Source organism: Cyrtonyx montezumae, unplaced genomic scaffold (assembly GCF_038088225.1).
Source record: "Cyrtonyx montezumae isolate F1298 unplaced genomic scaffold, pur_monq_1.0 scaffold_43, whole genome shotgun sequence".
Lineage (NCBI taxonomy): Eukaryota > Metazoa > Chordata > Aves > Galliformes > Odontophoridae > Cyrtonyx > Cyrtonyx montezumae.
In genome coordinates this window covers 992,196-1,007,659 of record NW_027072049.1, presented here as the reverse complement: position 1 = coordinate 1,007,659, position 15,464 = coordinate 992,196, and the positions used below count along the sequence as shown (strand labels likewise).

Sequence of the window (15,464 nt, the reverse complement as noted above, 5' to 3'; positions counted from 1 at the left end):
TGCCATAAAAGCAAGAACCCCACGTGTCTCTAAGGGACTGAGCATGGCCTTTGCAGTGCCAGTTCCCAGTCCCTGTGCTGCTCTGCTGCAGAGGCTCAGCACGTGGTGGGGGTGCTCGGGCAGCAGGTGCTAAGCAAACAAATGCTGCGTGGCATCGGGACTGCCTCTCACCTGGTGGGGAGCAAGGAGTCTGATCATCCCCTTGAACGTTGGGGAAACCGAGTCACAGCACAGGACAGAGTGGCAGAGTAAGAGTTATTTGCCTCCTCCTTATGTTAAGCTGCAGCCAAATGAGGTTACATCCAGGACCTATAAGCTCCCTTCTAGCAAGGACCATTTTTAAGCAGTGCTGGGGCCACGACTGGAAGGAGCATTTGCTGAGTGCCAGGAAGGGGCAGTGGGGGGAGAGCAGCGACTCTGCTTACAGCTGCAGCCTTCCAGTTGCTGTAGTGCTACACTGGACATGAGGAAGGATAAAGGGGACAGGGACCTGGCAGAAGGCTGTGCTTCTTGGTGGACATTGTGTTGCCTGCCTAAGGCTGGCTGCACTGGAGCATGATCCCACCAAAGACTCTGGTGTGGCTCCAGCAGTGATCAGGATCAATTAGAAACACACAAAACACTTGTTCCACCACCAAACTTGGAAAACTCAGCAAGTTCATCATCAGCTTATAGCTGTGCCTGCAAGCATTTCCCATCAGGGACCTGCAGTATTTTCTGTAAGCAGTCACATGCATTTAGGGTATAACAAACATGAAATTGCTTTTGTAAGTTACAAAGGTGACCGCTATGGTTTGGGGGAAAATTCTCATTTGCAAAGTTCTGTGCTCTGTTACAAATGATGTCAGCGCGCAGATTTGTATGGTTTTGAAGTCACATCTGCTTCTAATTGGCTCAACTCACACTCACTTAAGCTAATGGCAATTACCCAGCTTTCTTTAATTAGCTCCTCTGATCTGAGCACGTTATCTATGTTCTTATGGATTATACTGAACAAAAGCAAAATCTGAAGTCAAGTCAGTGACAGCTCCACCTCCCAGCCCCCCCTTGCTCGACACATTGGTTAACCTTTGGTGTCCCATGGAGAGAGATGGGCTGGGAGCCTTACCTCTGTGTAGCCCATGCTGGCTGCAGCAATCAGGGCCTGCTGGATGGCGTGGCTCTTCTTGAACACCCCTTGCTGCTGCCCAGCCATGCTCCAGTCGCATTGGATCAGGAACTTCACCACTTCCAGGTGTCCTCGGAGGGCGGCATGGACCAGCGCGCACTGACCGTTCTTGTCCAAGTGATCCACCTTGAAAAGAGAAGACAGCAAAATGCAGTGAAGCCAAACCTCGGGCGAAGCATCTTCCTTCCTTCTGAGTTTCCAGCCCTGTTTTCAAAATCATGCCACGTGTGCAAAATGTGATTTCATTTGGTAATGTTCCCTTCCCTGAGCAGACAGCAGCTCTTCCCAAAGATACTCTGCCCAAACTGAGGCATCCTCTTGGCCACAAGTGTTTGCTTTGGCCAAGTTGCCATTCTACTATGGGTGTTTCTTTTTAGCTTCAGTTTCTTCAGACTCAAAGGCTGTGAACTACTTTCCCTTTGTGTCTTGAAATACAGAAATCGTGTTTTCTGGAGATCATACACACGCTGCTGTCTCCCTTCCCCAGATCCACAAAGGAAAGCAGCTTGTTTCCCAGATACAATCTCAGGACTCTTTCAAGGGAGACAGAAGTGCCTCAGCTGTAGCCTGACACCCTGATGTGAACCCGATGTGAGTAGAAGTCAATAGGAAACAGATTTCATTTGGCAGCCCTGCAGGAACTCCTCTGCTTGGCTGCTCAGGACGGGGCACAGTTCTCACTCAGTGCTGGAACACACCAGCTGGGATTTCCTCAACACACTCAGGGACACTCAAGGAAAGCTTGGGCAAGTGTTTTGCACTATATCCCCAAAATTTCTTTTCTCAGAGCAGGAGCAGATCCCCCAACAAGTGCCAGGGGTTCACCAGACTCTCAAAACATCCTAACAGATTATTTTTCCTTCATCCTGTCCTCACATTACAACAGACAACAGGGCAAGGTCTGAAAAGTCCCTCAGTCCTCCTGACATTCATACCACAGCTACACAAACCTACATTTTGCTTTCTGAACTGAAGCTAACCATACAGGGAAACCACTAATAGTTTCCAGGAGGCTTCACTTCAGATATCAGCACAACTTTCTTCTCCAACACCCATTACAGACTGCCTGGAGCTGCTCGCCTTTGGTGCTGATGTGACATTTGGACAGACAATACATTTTAAGAGCAAACCCTCTGCAGCAGCATGCTGTGTACAGCTGATAGGGGATGTTCTTTAGCAAGGGGGATGTCTCCTGCCTGCAGCTCATGCACTGAGTGTGGAACACCATGAGGCAGCTGTGGGAGGAACGGAGTCACCGTACCTTGGCCCGTTTCTTGCACAGCAGCACAACAATGCTCAGGAACCCAGCAGCAGCAGCATACCCAAGGGGGGTCAGGCCACTCTCAGAAGCAGCATCGACGTTGGCACCGAACTCCAGGAGCAAAGCCACCATCTCTGTGTATCCCAGGTGAGACTGCACGCACAGAATCGGGGCGTTGTTCAGAACTTCAGTCCTGTAATTCACGTTGGCACCTCCCAGAATCAGCAAGCGACTGACCTGCAGAGCAGAAGGAAAGGACCTGTTAGCTGAGGGTTATAAATGGAAATGAGTTTACTGTCAAGGCAAGAATTGAAACCAGAGCCCTTTGCATGTTCCTAAGCAGATCCATCAAAGCCAGGAACATCCTGCTCCTGGTGCTGTGGGGCGGTGGAAGGTCCTCATGGGAGTTCTGCAGCCCCTCCAGCTCTCCCCTCCCTGCAGTACCTTGATGTTTGGGGTGTAGAGGTTTCTCAGTGATGCCAAAGCCATGGAAAGACCTTCAGTGCTGTAGGAGATCCAAAGCCCTTGCAGGATGGAGGAAGATACCCCAACTTTTTTACTCAGCCCCTACGAGAAAGAAAAGATGGCATAGATCCAAGCCCTTCATACAACACAAGCCCTGCCTGGCAGACCAGGATTAATTCAGTAACCACATTTGCTCCAATTTAATCATAATCCTTAAGCTTTGCACAGGAGCTGCTTCCACATACCCTGAACCACGTCATGCTGATGCTCCTGGGCATAAGGACGTGGAGCAGTTTCAAGACACAAGATGTCAATGCACATCTGCCCTTCGGGGTGAACCAATCAACTTGTAGGAAATAACCTGTAAAGCTGCTGCAGCCATCTTCAAGGTCTGTGCAAGGCAGGATGAAGCTGCAAGCAGCCCAAACCTGCTCACCTCCCCCAGAAGATGCTGTGCTGAGGAGCACAGCACGTTTCTATTCTTCTTTTTGCATAAAGCACGTCTTATTTGGGCAGAACTGATTCACAGAGTTTCCTTATGATTCATACGCTTAAACTTGATGACAATAGGTGCTCACCAACAGGATAAATTAAGGAAGTCTTAACATTTCCATATCCAACACCAGACTGCCTCTAACCCATCTCGCTGGCATGTGTGAGCGCTCATAAGCAAGCCTCCCCTCTTCTACCAAGGGGACAACTGCTTTGCAGCCAATGTGCCAGCAGACAGCTCGATCCATGACAGAGGGAAGTGTCTGCAGCCCCAGCACAGGGACAGCAGTGTCCAGCAGTGCTATGTGCTGTGGGTACACCCAGCACAGTGCTGTTCTGCCACTGATTTACCATTATCTCTGCTGTTTCCATGGAAACTGTACAGCCATACCTAGTTCTGCCATGATAAACAAGTCCTGATTTCTGCTTCCTCAGTGTGCCATGGGGTCATTGCTTCTATTTATTGTTGTTTTGGAAGCCCTCTGTACCCCTTTACAGTGTGTGACTGTGGGATGAGTGCCATCAGCAGACAGTGGGGTCTGTCCCATCCTAGGAAGGATGCTCAGAGCCAGATCCCCACCTGAGTTACAGACCTTGGTGATGAGCTTCTTTTCTTCAAAATTCAGGGAATTAAAGAGAGGGAAATAGCTGCTTCAGCTCAAGGCAGAAAAAGCAATGAGGAATTTTAGCAACCATTAAGCGTTGCTTTTGAAATGGCACAGCACAACACAGTAAACTCAGCCTAGTGCCATTGGAGAAATGGAAAATAACTTTACAATGAATGGTTGAAACAACCCAAAAACAGTTATAAAACTGTCGAACCCATAAATAAGCTGTTTGAGTCACCACCAGGATGGGAGGAGCGAGCACATGTCTTCTGAACAGCCATCTGAAGATAACCACATCATCACACCACACAAATCCCAACCACGGTTAATCGTGTAAGTTTAGATACTACTGCAATACACAGAAGATGACATTCATCCTTTAGGGACTTAAGACACCCAACACCATTGGCATCACTGAAGCAATGGTGGGGACACGTGGGCAAGTCATGGAATCACAGAATTGTGGAATGGCTTGGGTTGAAAAAGACCTCAAAGACCATGTAGTTTCAACCCCACTGCGGTGGGCAGGGTCTCCAACCACTGGAGCAGGCTGCCCAGAGCCACATTCAGCCTTGCCCTGAATGCCTCCAGGGATGGAGCATCCACAGCCTCTCTGGGCAACCTGTTTGCAGCATCTCTTTGCTTGGTTTGTAAAACATCCATTCAGCTGAATTTTGGGTCCTGTTGTATCATGACTGTGTGTTTCTCTTCTTGCCCTTCACTTCTGTGCCACGCTTCCCAGTTGCATTTCCACATAGTATCAGAGTCACCAAGGTTAGAAAAGACCTACAAGATCATCCAGTCCAACTGTCTGCCTATCACCAACAGTTCTCACTAAACCATGTCCCTCAACACAACGTCTGAATGTTCCTTGGACACCTCCAGGGTTGGTGACTCCACCACCTCCCTGTGCAGCCCATTCCAGTGCCTGACCCCTCTTTTGGAAAAGTATTTCCCAATGTCGAACCTGAATCTAACCCTGGTGCAACTTGAGGCCGTTCCCTTGGGTCATATCACTAGCTTAATAAGAGAAGAGCCTGACCCCATCTCACTACAGCCTCCCTTCAGGCAGTTACAGAGAGCAATAAGGTCTCCCCTGAGCCTCTTCTTCTCCAGACTTAACAATCCCAGCTCCTTCAGCCGCTCCTCAAAAGGCCTGTGCTCCTGTAAGGACTGGTGATCACTTTAAGACACTCAAACTTTCATAACTGTTTCCCAAACTCTTGGTTTGGGGGATGCTTGTGCTCAGGAAGGAACACCATCAGGCTCCAGCTCCAGTACTGGCACTGTGCAGTGCCCTGTGCCCAGCCCCAGCCCATAGAGATGGACAAAACCTTTCCCTCACTGATTAACCCACACTGTGTCTCTATTCCCAGCTCTCATTTCCACCTGGTTGGATGAAATGCTTTAATCCCATCTGAACCCCTCTCCAAGCTTTACAGTGGGGGTCACTGAAATGGCACTGCGATGACATCAAGCCTTGATAAATACCTTCCAAATCTCATGTCTGCAGAACATCACTGCTATGAGAATGGCAATGAAAGTCAGGAAAAAACACTGAATTCACGATCTCACCCGGCAGCAAACCCATGCCATACGAAAAGATGAGGCAGAATGAGTGGAAAAAATGCTTGTTTAGAAGCAAGGATGGTCAGAAACAGCAGGAAAGGGAACGTGCATGTTCATTCCCTGAAATCTTTTCTTAAAAGGATGTTCAAGATCTTAATGTTCCAGCTTAATGCTTCCTTCAGAAGGGAATACAGCCGTTGTTTCACTTGGTAAACACTCACAAATTGTATCAGAACAGCTGTTAAAAAAACAAAAAAAGAACAAAAAACCAAGGAATAAATCTATTACAAAAAACCAAAAGAATGAGTTTTACAGTGTTCCTAATCCAGTTAACCCAAAGCCTTGCAGAACTTTCCAGTACTTCCAAATGACCTTGATGTTATGCTTACCTGTCAGTGGGACATGGCATTCCCACTGTGAACCCAGGGATTCTGCTGAGTGATTGGGAAAAAAAAGGTGGCCTGACATTCCTCAGATCTTAATGGGCATTTTCTATTGTTCAATTAAAGCTGGAAGCTCCAGGCAACCATCTGCTCACCAAAAACTGTCCTCCACCTGAACCCACTGCCACTTGTTTCTAATGTGCAAGTGGGAAAGGAAAAAGGTTTGGAGACAGTTTTCATGTAAAATGAAGCTGAACACTCAGTCCTGAACTGGGTCTTCGGGAATGGACCCCAACATTTTCCAATGATTGGATGAGGCGCTGACCTGGGGTCCTTCCTCTGGCTCATGCTGTTATCTCCCCTACCTTTCCTGCTATATCTGACCACGAGTCCAACTTAGAGAAATCAAGAAGCAAACACAGCAGCACTGGCACGAGATAGCAATGACCTGTTTGCCACAGAAAGTGGTAAAGTTCTTACGTCCCCAAAATCGTACACAAACTGGATGAAAACACAGCCTCACTTTTACCAGTGCTATACACCCATTGATAATAACAGCTGTAAGAACGTCTGCATTTTTCATGACCTTACAAACCCATCCTCTCACTTCCACCCCCTGCTACGTGAGCCCGAAGGCAGAAGGATGATATAAATATATGGGTCACACTGACGTTCGTCTTCTGATTATCCAGGTGTTCAGTGTGTGTGTGAGGAGTGAAATGGATTGGCCACTGGATGGCAATGCTTTTTCCATTTGAGACCTAAACTTTGTGCTGCAGTCTTCAAAACCTCAGAGCTTTCGAGTAGATTTACTCATTTTCCAGGTGCTGTTACAGGAGCTCATCTCAGATGGTAAGAAACCTCTCAGGGGAGGGGAGAGAATCTGGGTAAGGCTCCCCCATGAATTCATGGTCTGAAGGATGGTTTAATTTCAAGAATTTCTTACATGCTGCTGCCAATTCTGTAAACCTAAATCCTGCACGTCTCTTACAGAAGCCCATAAACAAGGAGAGACCGAATGCCACTGGTGTTGGTGGACTGCATTCAACTGGGATGGCACAAACCTTTGCTTTCGTTATCGTTACCTTAAAAATATGTGCTTTGAGAATGTGATGTCCCAGTTCGATAGTTTGCTGTCGATTCAGTTTTCCTTCTTGACGGGAAAACCAGAAGGCAAGCAGTGTGTGGCCACTCCTGGGAAGAGAAGAAGGAGCACGTCAGTGTTTGCATCTCATACCAACAGAAGGGCTTCTGAGAGCCATTTCTGCTCCTGCAAAGCCTTTGGGAGACAGAGCTGGACTTGTTCTCATCTGCAGACCATCAACTCCAAATCCTTTCCTTTTTATTCTTTTAATTATTGGCAACCAATTATAACTGAAATCAGATCATGAGAAGATAAACACAACGATGTATTCTCTATGAGCAGGCAGAAATTTAGCAACATTGAAGGAACAATCTCACAAAAGCCACGGTGTTTTATATGACTATAATTTGAAAAGCATGCTACCGACGGAAGCCATTAGAAAATGACACATTCAAGACATCCACACTTTGAAAAATGGCCTTTAAATGACAGCTGCATTCCCTGCTGTGTGACTTCCCCTGTGTAGACTGATGCAACTTTGCTTTCACTAAAACTTCTTCTCAATACCATCTCTTGTTTTTGCAGTAGTGAAGAGGCTCTGGCACAGGACCTGCCAGACCAATAACCCAAACACACAGACTGAGCAACACACAGTGCACCTATAATACAAAACACAGTACCAGAGATGCCAGCTCCCTTTGCTCAGTTGCCTTTGCTAACCTTTCTCCATGCCCAAACATCCTGCTCAGGGCACTGGAAGATGGCAGTGTCTTCTCAGAGACTTGAGGGACTGATTCTCTGTTAGGGCATGGAAAACACGGTGCAAAAAAGTGAAGTGCTGCTGAGAATTTTGAGGTGAGAATGGCACTTATTGGTGGGGATGCAACTGCTGAAGGTTCTGTAAAGCCACTATGTTCTGGGCTCGGACCTCAGTGCTCCAGGAGCTGCAGGGTACCTGGGTTGGCTGACAGATACTCTCTTTGTGAACCTCACCACAAACTGCATTTGCTAAAGAAAGCAACCCAGGCCTTCTCCATCTGGAGGTGCAGATTGTTACTGCAGACACTGCCATGGCCTGTAAAAAGAACTGGGAGCAAGTGAGGCTTTTCAAAAGTCTCCCAAGTGTTATCTGATCAGAAAAAGAGAAACAATTCAGCTGTGGCCAAATATGCATACCATAAGCAAAGTGGCTCCATGCCTTAACATTGAGGTCATAGAAGAAGTGCCGATTCTTCCATAAGCCCCTGGGTACTCTCAAGGGGGCCCTTTTTAACCCATTTAATTCCTGGAAATAAATAAAAATGTGACTCCGTATAAAAGCAAACAAACTCCCTCGAGCCAAACAAAACCAAACATGATATAAGCTGTGGCTTCAGAAGGGCTTTTAAGGACAGGGAATGCTATTAGCTCATCACTGTTTGGTAAAGCAAAAAGCACTCTGCCTGACCCAAAGGCAGCAAACAATGCAGCAGGGATTTATCTGCACATCTCTGTCCAGAGAGAACACCAAACCAATCCCTGAGGAATGCTGGGCTCTGCTGCAGCTGCAGTATGGAATGAGAGTGGGAGAGCTGCAGGGCACAGCCAGGGGTTTGGCAATGCCCCTGCCCAGCACTGCTGAGCATCCCCCCTGACCTGATGCTGCTGGGATTCCTGCAGCAGAGCCCAGCTACTGCCTGCACATGGCCTTGCTGTCAGAACTCACTACACAGCAGCAACAGAAGGGACAAAAGGGAAGCTGGTAGAGCAAAGGGCTGGACGAGGCTGCAGGACCCTGAGCCATCCGTGGCTCACTGCGTTTCCCTCTTGTTGCTGTTTCCACCTTTGTTCCTCACTTTTGGAGCAGGAGGGAGTCCCCCATCCCTTCCAGTTCATGCCCTTTGGAAGGAGACAAATGCCCTTTGCTCACTGCACTGATGGACCTCTACGAAGGCCCATGCAGAGACAAAAATAAAGAATCATGCACTGCAGCTTGAGCGCTGCGAGATGGGGAGTGCAGAACTGCTATACCACACCCATCCCCACTCAGCCAGATTATCAAAACCTCCCATCACCCCAGTACACCCTGTACATCTGCAGCTCATCGGCCCTGCATCGCTCTGCTTCTGCTCCAGACATCAGCCAGTGTTACCTTTGCTATAAGGTTGCTGGTGCATGTCCGTGCAGAGACATCAACTCACCTCCTTGCTGCAGGGAGCACTGCACTGGGCTGGAAACTGGCACATGTTTTTTGTTCCACTTTGCCCATTGCAAAAGAGGAAATAATGGCACTTGTTGGAGCACGGCCCATTGAGAACTCTTTGGAAGTGCTTGGGAAGGACATGAGCAGAGCTGGGACTGCAGCAGTGCTAAGAAGGAGCTGAAGATCCAGAAAGTTCTGCCATGCCACCTCTTTGCAGCGTGATGATGAGCAGCTCTGTGCTGACACACCAGCCCGGGGTCCCTGCTCTGCTCCAGCACTGCTCCACTGCAGCTGGTGGGCATTTACCCAAAGCTGATCACGTGCACAGCTATTAGGAATAGGGCATGTATGGACTGCTCCAGAATAAAGCATGGTGTTCATGAGTAATGCATTACCTCTGCAATGTTTCCCAGACCTCGGCTCCGGGCTGGTTGATAAATCCTTGCAGTCACTTGCTCTGTCAGTGTTAATTGCATGCTAAAGCAGACTCCAACAGCACAGCCTTTCTTTTTTTTTTTTCCTTATTTCCCCCCCCCTAATGGAGCAGCGGATGGCAGTAATGATTTCTACATCAAGGAGCTCAGCGAAACGATCTGCTTTGAATTTCGCCACTGCAGAGTTTGTCATCAGAGATTTTCTATTTTTAATGCGAGATTTCTTCTTGTGAAAAATTAATAGCACTGCCAGCTCAGCTCTGGGAGCCTTTGTCTGCTGCTGCAGATTGCGTGCGGCGGAGCCAGAGCCCGACTGGCGAGGGCTGTACACGAGGATGGGCACAGAGAGATGGAAAGACCCCAAAGCTCAGTGAGAATCAGTCCCTTCCACTTCTGGCCCTACCTGATCCCCACGTCTCCTTCTTGCCCCACAAAGCCATCCCAGACCCAGGCTCTGTGCCCGGGGAGTGTGCTCTTCCCAGAGATGCACACTCATACTTCACTCCTGCAATTCAGCACGGAGAACAACGTCTGCTCCAGCACTGATGGAGCCTTTGCTGTCCCAGGGTCGGCTGTGGAAGCATCCAGCAATGATTTATTGATCTCAGGAGCGTAGCTTCCCTCTGATGCTATAATTGCCAATTCACTCAGAAGGAATTAGCATTATACAGGGTTACAAAAGCAACAGTTCTGAACAGGGAACGTTCTTAAACACGCCATGTTATTTCCTACAGCATTAAACACTGCTTTAATTTGCCAAGCTCACAGGGACGGCAGAGCTCAAAGCCAAGGAAGGACTCCCCCACTCCTGAGGGTGCCACTGCAGAGAGACAAACAAACAGCAAAGTACCAGGTCAGAAAGCATCACTGCCCATGGGTACAGTTCCTGCTGCTGCACAGCACCACGGGGATACTCCCATCAGTGGGACAGGGCTCAGCAGAAGGAGTAATTTCACCGCTGCAGCTCCAGGTTGTTGTCTTCTTCACAGATCTACCTGCACCACAACCACCACTTTGTTATACAGCAGGAGCCTAATGTCCTCACACTTCCCATTTCAGGTGCTCCACTTGGCATTTCCAGGCTGAAAGGAGCCACTGGTGGACATCTCAGCACCATTTTTCACAGGACAGTAACGAGCACCACGAGCACCCCAACCCCAGTGCACCTCCATCGCTGATGCTGCTCCCTCAGACACCTCATTCCAACACTTCAACCACTTTTGCATACAGAAGAAGTGCTCTATGGTTTTGCAAAGGCAAAACACCATGAGAAATGCCTGCACCCAGGCACCAGCCCATCACCTGCTGCCTCACTGCCATCCCCAGCACACTGTGGGTCACAGAGCACTGCAAGCAGCAGAGCTGTGCATGGCATTAAGGAGAGCTGAAGAACTGCACAGACCACTCTGTGAGCACTAAGGAAGAGCAGAAATGAAATTGATCAACTATCCTAGACTGAAGCCATGATGTAAGAAGCAATGCTGCGGTGCTGGTGGGCTCATGGACGTCTTCTCATCACTGGGCTGGGACTGAGCACTGGGGAAACTCGTTTCACGTGCACAGCATCGTGCACATTGAAGGAATGGGGTTGGGGAACGGAGCCTCCAACGCTGCTGGGTACAGACTGTGCCACATCCATGTGTTATTGTATGAGGAGTATGTGCCCAGATGGTGTGACACAGCAGAAAGAGTTCACCTGTAGGATAACACACCCAAATCCTAATCAGGAGCTGATCCCAGAGAGCTCTCCCCTCTGTGTTACATGGGAGAACAGCATAGGGTGCTGGGCACTGCCGGAGGGGCAGTGAGGAGGAAAAACAAGTGGGACCCTATGGTAACAAAACAATGATTTAAAAAATACAGAACAAGAAGGAATGATAGTGAGAGAAAAGCATTTAGGAAAACCTGCAGAGCCCGACTGAACGAGGTTTAAAACCACGGATCCAGAAAGCAAAGGTGAAATTCTGCCATCTCTGCTCAGCTCATAAAGCTTTACTGACGTCCTGCTGGCTGCCAGGAGCAGATTACTCCGTATTCGGGGTCAGTAAGTGACGTCTGAGCACATGGTGAAATGACTGCTGGTGTAAGGCAGTGACCATGCTGGGTGGGCTGAATGGGCCAAACCATCTCTCCGTGAGCTCTGCTCAGAAGAAAAGCAGCAACACACTTCATGTGTCCTCATCTCACCTGCTGCAATTCCTCATATGTAGGATTGGAACAGAGCAGGGGATGTGACTTGGAGTGCTTCACTTCCCTTTGCCTGGGAGTGATGTGGGACCAAGTTGGGGCTGCTCTCAGCAAACCTCTGCACAGCTCTGCTCAGAGAGGACTGGAGGAACGCAATAACAAGAGCAAATTAAGCAACATTTCTCTCTTCAGTAAGCACTCGTACTGCCTCCAATTAACTCCACTTCTCTCTCTTTGGTGGCACAGTGCCAGTGATCGGATTACTCAGTCGATATTTCTTCCAGTGAATATTTCTTTTCTTTAGATGGAAAAGTGGGACAGCATGCACAAGTTTTCCATCCAGAAAACAAGAAGGAAAAAAAAAAGAAGAGATTTTATGAGGACAGTAACTCAAGACAAAACATATTCCAGAAAGCTTCTCCATCTGAATGCTAAGGTTGCATGACTAATGAGCCAGCAGAACAAGCTGCTCGGCTGATGTCCTTTGAGGTGGGAGCAATCACATCTGCTCTTCATCTCATCTCATCAATGATTTGCAATGTCTCCCTCTCCTCCTCTTCCAACTGACAGTGCAGCTGCAGCTCCATCCAAGTGTGGGGACAATCCGTGAGTGCTCTGTCACACACGGAGCCATGGAAATGAGCTGAAGTCTCCCCTTCCTCTGCACCCACCCAGACCTACTCCCCATCCTGAACCAGGCATTACACAAACACCTGCTTCTCCTGCTCACTGAGGTCCCCATCATAGCTGCCTGACTTATCTCCAATGGCTTTAACCACTCCTTTCCCAGCTCTAAACTTCTCCATGAGATCACAGCTAGCACCCAGAAACGCCGGCCGCTGTGATGCTCACATGAGGTCTCCAGCATTCACCGTATGGAGTTACAGCCCATTCCTTTCACACTGCAGAACCATCAGACAACTTTATTCTGAAAGTGGCAGAGGAAGCCAAGAAGATGTGCTCCTGGTCTAGGTCCACTCTGCTAGGTGGACAGATTGTGTTTGCCTGTTCAATGGCCATGAGGGCTCCAGGATGGACCGATTTATCTTTGTGTTCCAAACACACAGTGCTCAGCCATGTTTCTCTTGATGAGGAACACTTCATTGTCGTTCTCATGCAACAGGTACGGAGGGATCCCTGCCCCAAACCACAGGTAAACCACTGCTTCCAACACTCCAAAATGAGAGCTGTAAGAATGACCACCAACCACCAAACCCCGTGGTGATCTGCTAATTCACTACACCACTCAGCACGGGCTCTGAGCAAAGGCAGACCCCAGGACAGCAGGCACACAGCCAGACCACAGCACAGCCACCAACTGGCCAACTACGTAAAGGGTTCAAATCAATACTAAAAACACTCTTTTGCCTCACCTTGAGCTCAAACTGGCATCTGTTTCCCAGAGCAGAAAGCATCCCACGTGAGACCTACCCCAAGTTTTGGAGGACTCTCCATCATTTCAACTAATGATACATAAAGTTGAGCACGCTCTAAGAGATTTCCAGAATCTTAGAATATAAAAGGGGGAAAAAAAAGCCAGCTAACCATGCAATGTAATGGCAAAGCTGGGTAGAGGTTTTCTGCTTCATTTGAAATCAACTTGTCTCAGTTTTTCAGGTCCAAAATGGAAAAGCATTTGGAAAGCCAGGCTGGATGGGGCTGTGAGCAACCTGGAGGTGTCCCTGCCTACAGCAGACAGGTTGGAACAGAATGATCTTAAAGGTATCTTCCAACCCAAACCATTCTGTGACTCTATGACAGTTAGGAGCTATCTGTGGACAAGTTTTAAGCAGCTGGTGCAACACAGCCCATGGCAGGGGGTGGAACCAGATGACATTTAAGGTCACCTCCAACCCACCCATCCTGTGATTCTGCCATGTGCCCACCTCCCATTTCAGCATTTGTTGTATAACTGGACTTTTACAGATTAAATTTGCAACGCATTCTTTTCCTACACACTTCCCAAACCAATTATCTACTGACTGGGGATTGCTGGTCAGATCAGGCTTTCCATCAAACGCAAAAAGACACTCATTTGCTTCTAATTCATTATCCATCATCCTGCTGGGTAAGATGTGAAAACGCAACTTGGAGGAGGACCAAGCCTCCCCTTGTAGCTTGCCTCCCTGGAGAGAAAAGAAAATGCAAAACACCTCCACTGCATTGTGTTACAAGACAGCTCCTCTTGAAACCATGGCAACTGAGCGGGTTATCACTGCTGCTGCTGATCCAGCCTGCACTGAGGGCTGTGGAGATGGAGCAGGAACCAAAGGGAATGGATGAGGAGCTGCCCTCACCCTCACCTCCGGAGACAGCATTTCTTTACTGAGATCCTGACATTACTGGGTGTCTCCTAACACCTGATCAATTCTTGGTGCACAGGGAATGTTTACTGCAGAATACTGATTCCCTGGGCAGCATTTCTGGGTCTGGTTTCAGACCCAAACAGCTCCACAGTGCCACAGCAGCTCCTGAGCTGGGCACCAGCAATTGGATTCTGAACAATACCAGATGCTGCAGGGGCTTTCTTCATCCTCCTTCAGGAAACCCAACCCTGGGTGTTTGGGATTTCAGATTAACACCACAACCTGAGATGTGAGGATGGATCTGCATCCCTGTGCTGTGGAAACACACTGCTCACAGCAGGATATTCCTCCCAGGGTTTCCAGGAGGAGCCACTCTCCTCCACAGCCACCCCAATGCAGAAGAACACCTGAAATCCACCCCTAAAGCTGCATACTGGAAAGGAGAGAGGGCAGGGCAGGGTCCACCTCACCCAGTTTTATCTGTCAGTACTGGAGGAGGCTCCCAGTGAGCCCATCACCCCACGCTCCTTTGCAGACCCCTATGGCACTCTGCTTCAGCCCCACTGCAGCCTTTCAGCCCGTGATGGAATCAATCACGCTTAGTTCTCCCCTCTGACTATAAAGCAAGTCTAGACATGGAACTCCAATGGTGCTACTTCAATCTGGACACAGTAATTTCACTTCAGGGGTCTGTATCTGACTGCAGCTCTTCTATTGTCTCACCAGCACAAACCACTTCCCCCCCATCTCCCTCAGTCCCATCAGCAGCACAGAGATAAAATATTTCATTTTCTGAGCACTGCAAAAGCGTGCAAAGTAATTGAGTGGAAGATTCTGACAAAGGCAAAACACGGAACGGCGTTACAGGATTTAGGTTAAGAAATGCAAGTGTCAGAGTGAAAGCACAATAATCACCACTTCTTCTGTGCTCTGGTCACAATGGATTGGGTCTTTCCCTATGATGCTTTATGTCATCTGTCAACTACGACACTTAATTAACGGTGCCATGCAGACAGGCAGGGGAATTCATTACTGCGATGCTGCTTGAACCCTGACAAACGCTTTTTGGTGCTCTGCTACCAACAGCCACAAATGCTGGGGGTCCCTGATGGGAGAGGCACAGCCACTGCGTTCCCTTTGATGCCACTGAGCCCTCACTCACAGCGAGCCCTGTGGTCAGCAGCCCCATGGGCCAACACAAAACCTGGAGCTGGAGATGCACTGTTTACCAGAAGCCTAAAGAATGTGGTGATTTCTGGACACTGTGTCCTTTCTCTTCCCTTGCTTCCAAGAAGACAGGAACACGCTCTCTTTAACAACAGAAA

At 48.6% G+C, this 15,464-nt stretch overlaps 1 protein-coding gene across 2 annotated transcripts in view; it reads right to left on the bottom strand.

The window, feature by feature from the left end:
- The window catches only part of TANC2 (tetratricopeptide repeat, ankyrin repeat and coiled-coil containing 2), a 121,813-nt gene that overhangs the window by 18,658 nt on the left and 87,691 nt on the right, over window positions 1-15,464 (bottom strand). For both annotated transcript variants that reach the window (XM_065747224.1, XM_065747225.1), the window contains exons 14-17: window positions 7,032-7,140; window positions 2,874-2,996; window positions 2,430-2,666; window positions 1,109-1,294 (exon numbers count right to left, since the gene is read on the bottom strand). In XM_065747224.1, the coding sequence (XP_065603296.1) occupies window positions 1,109-1,294; window positions 2,430-2,666; window positions 2,874-2,996; window positions 7,032-7,140 (655 nt within the window). The remainder of the gene's footprint in view (window positions 1-1,108; window positions 1,295-2,429; window positions 2,667-2,873; window positions 2,997-7,031; window positions 7,141-15,464) is intronic.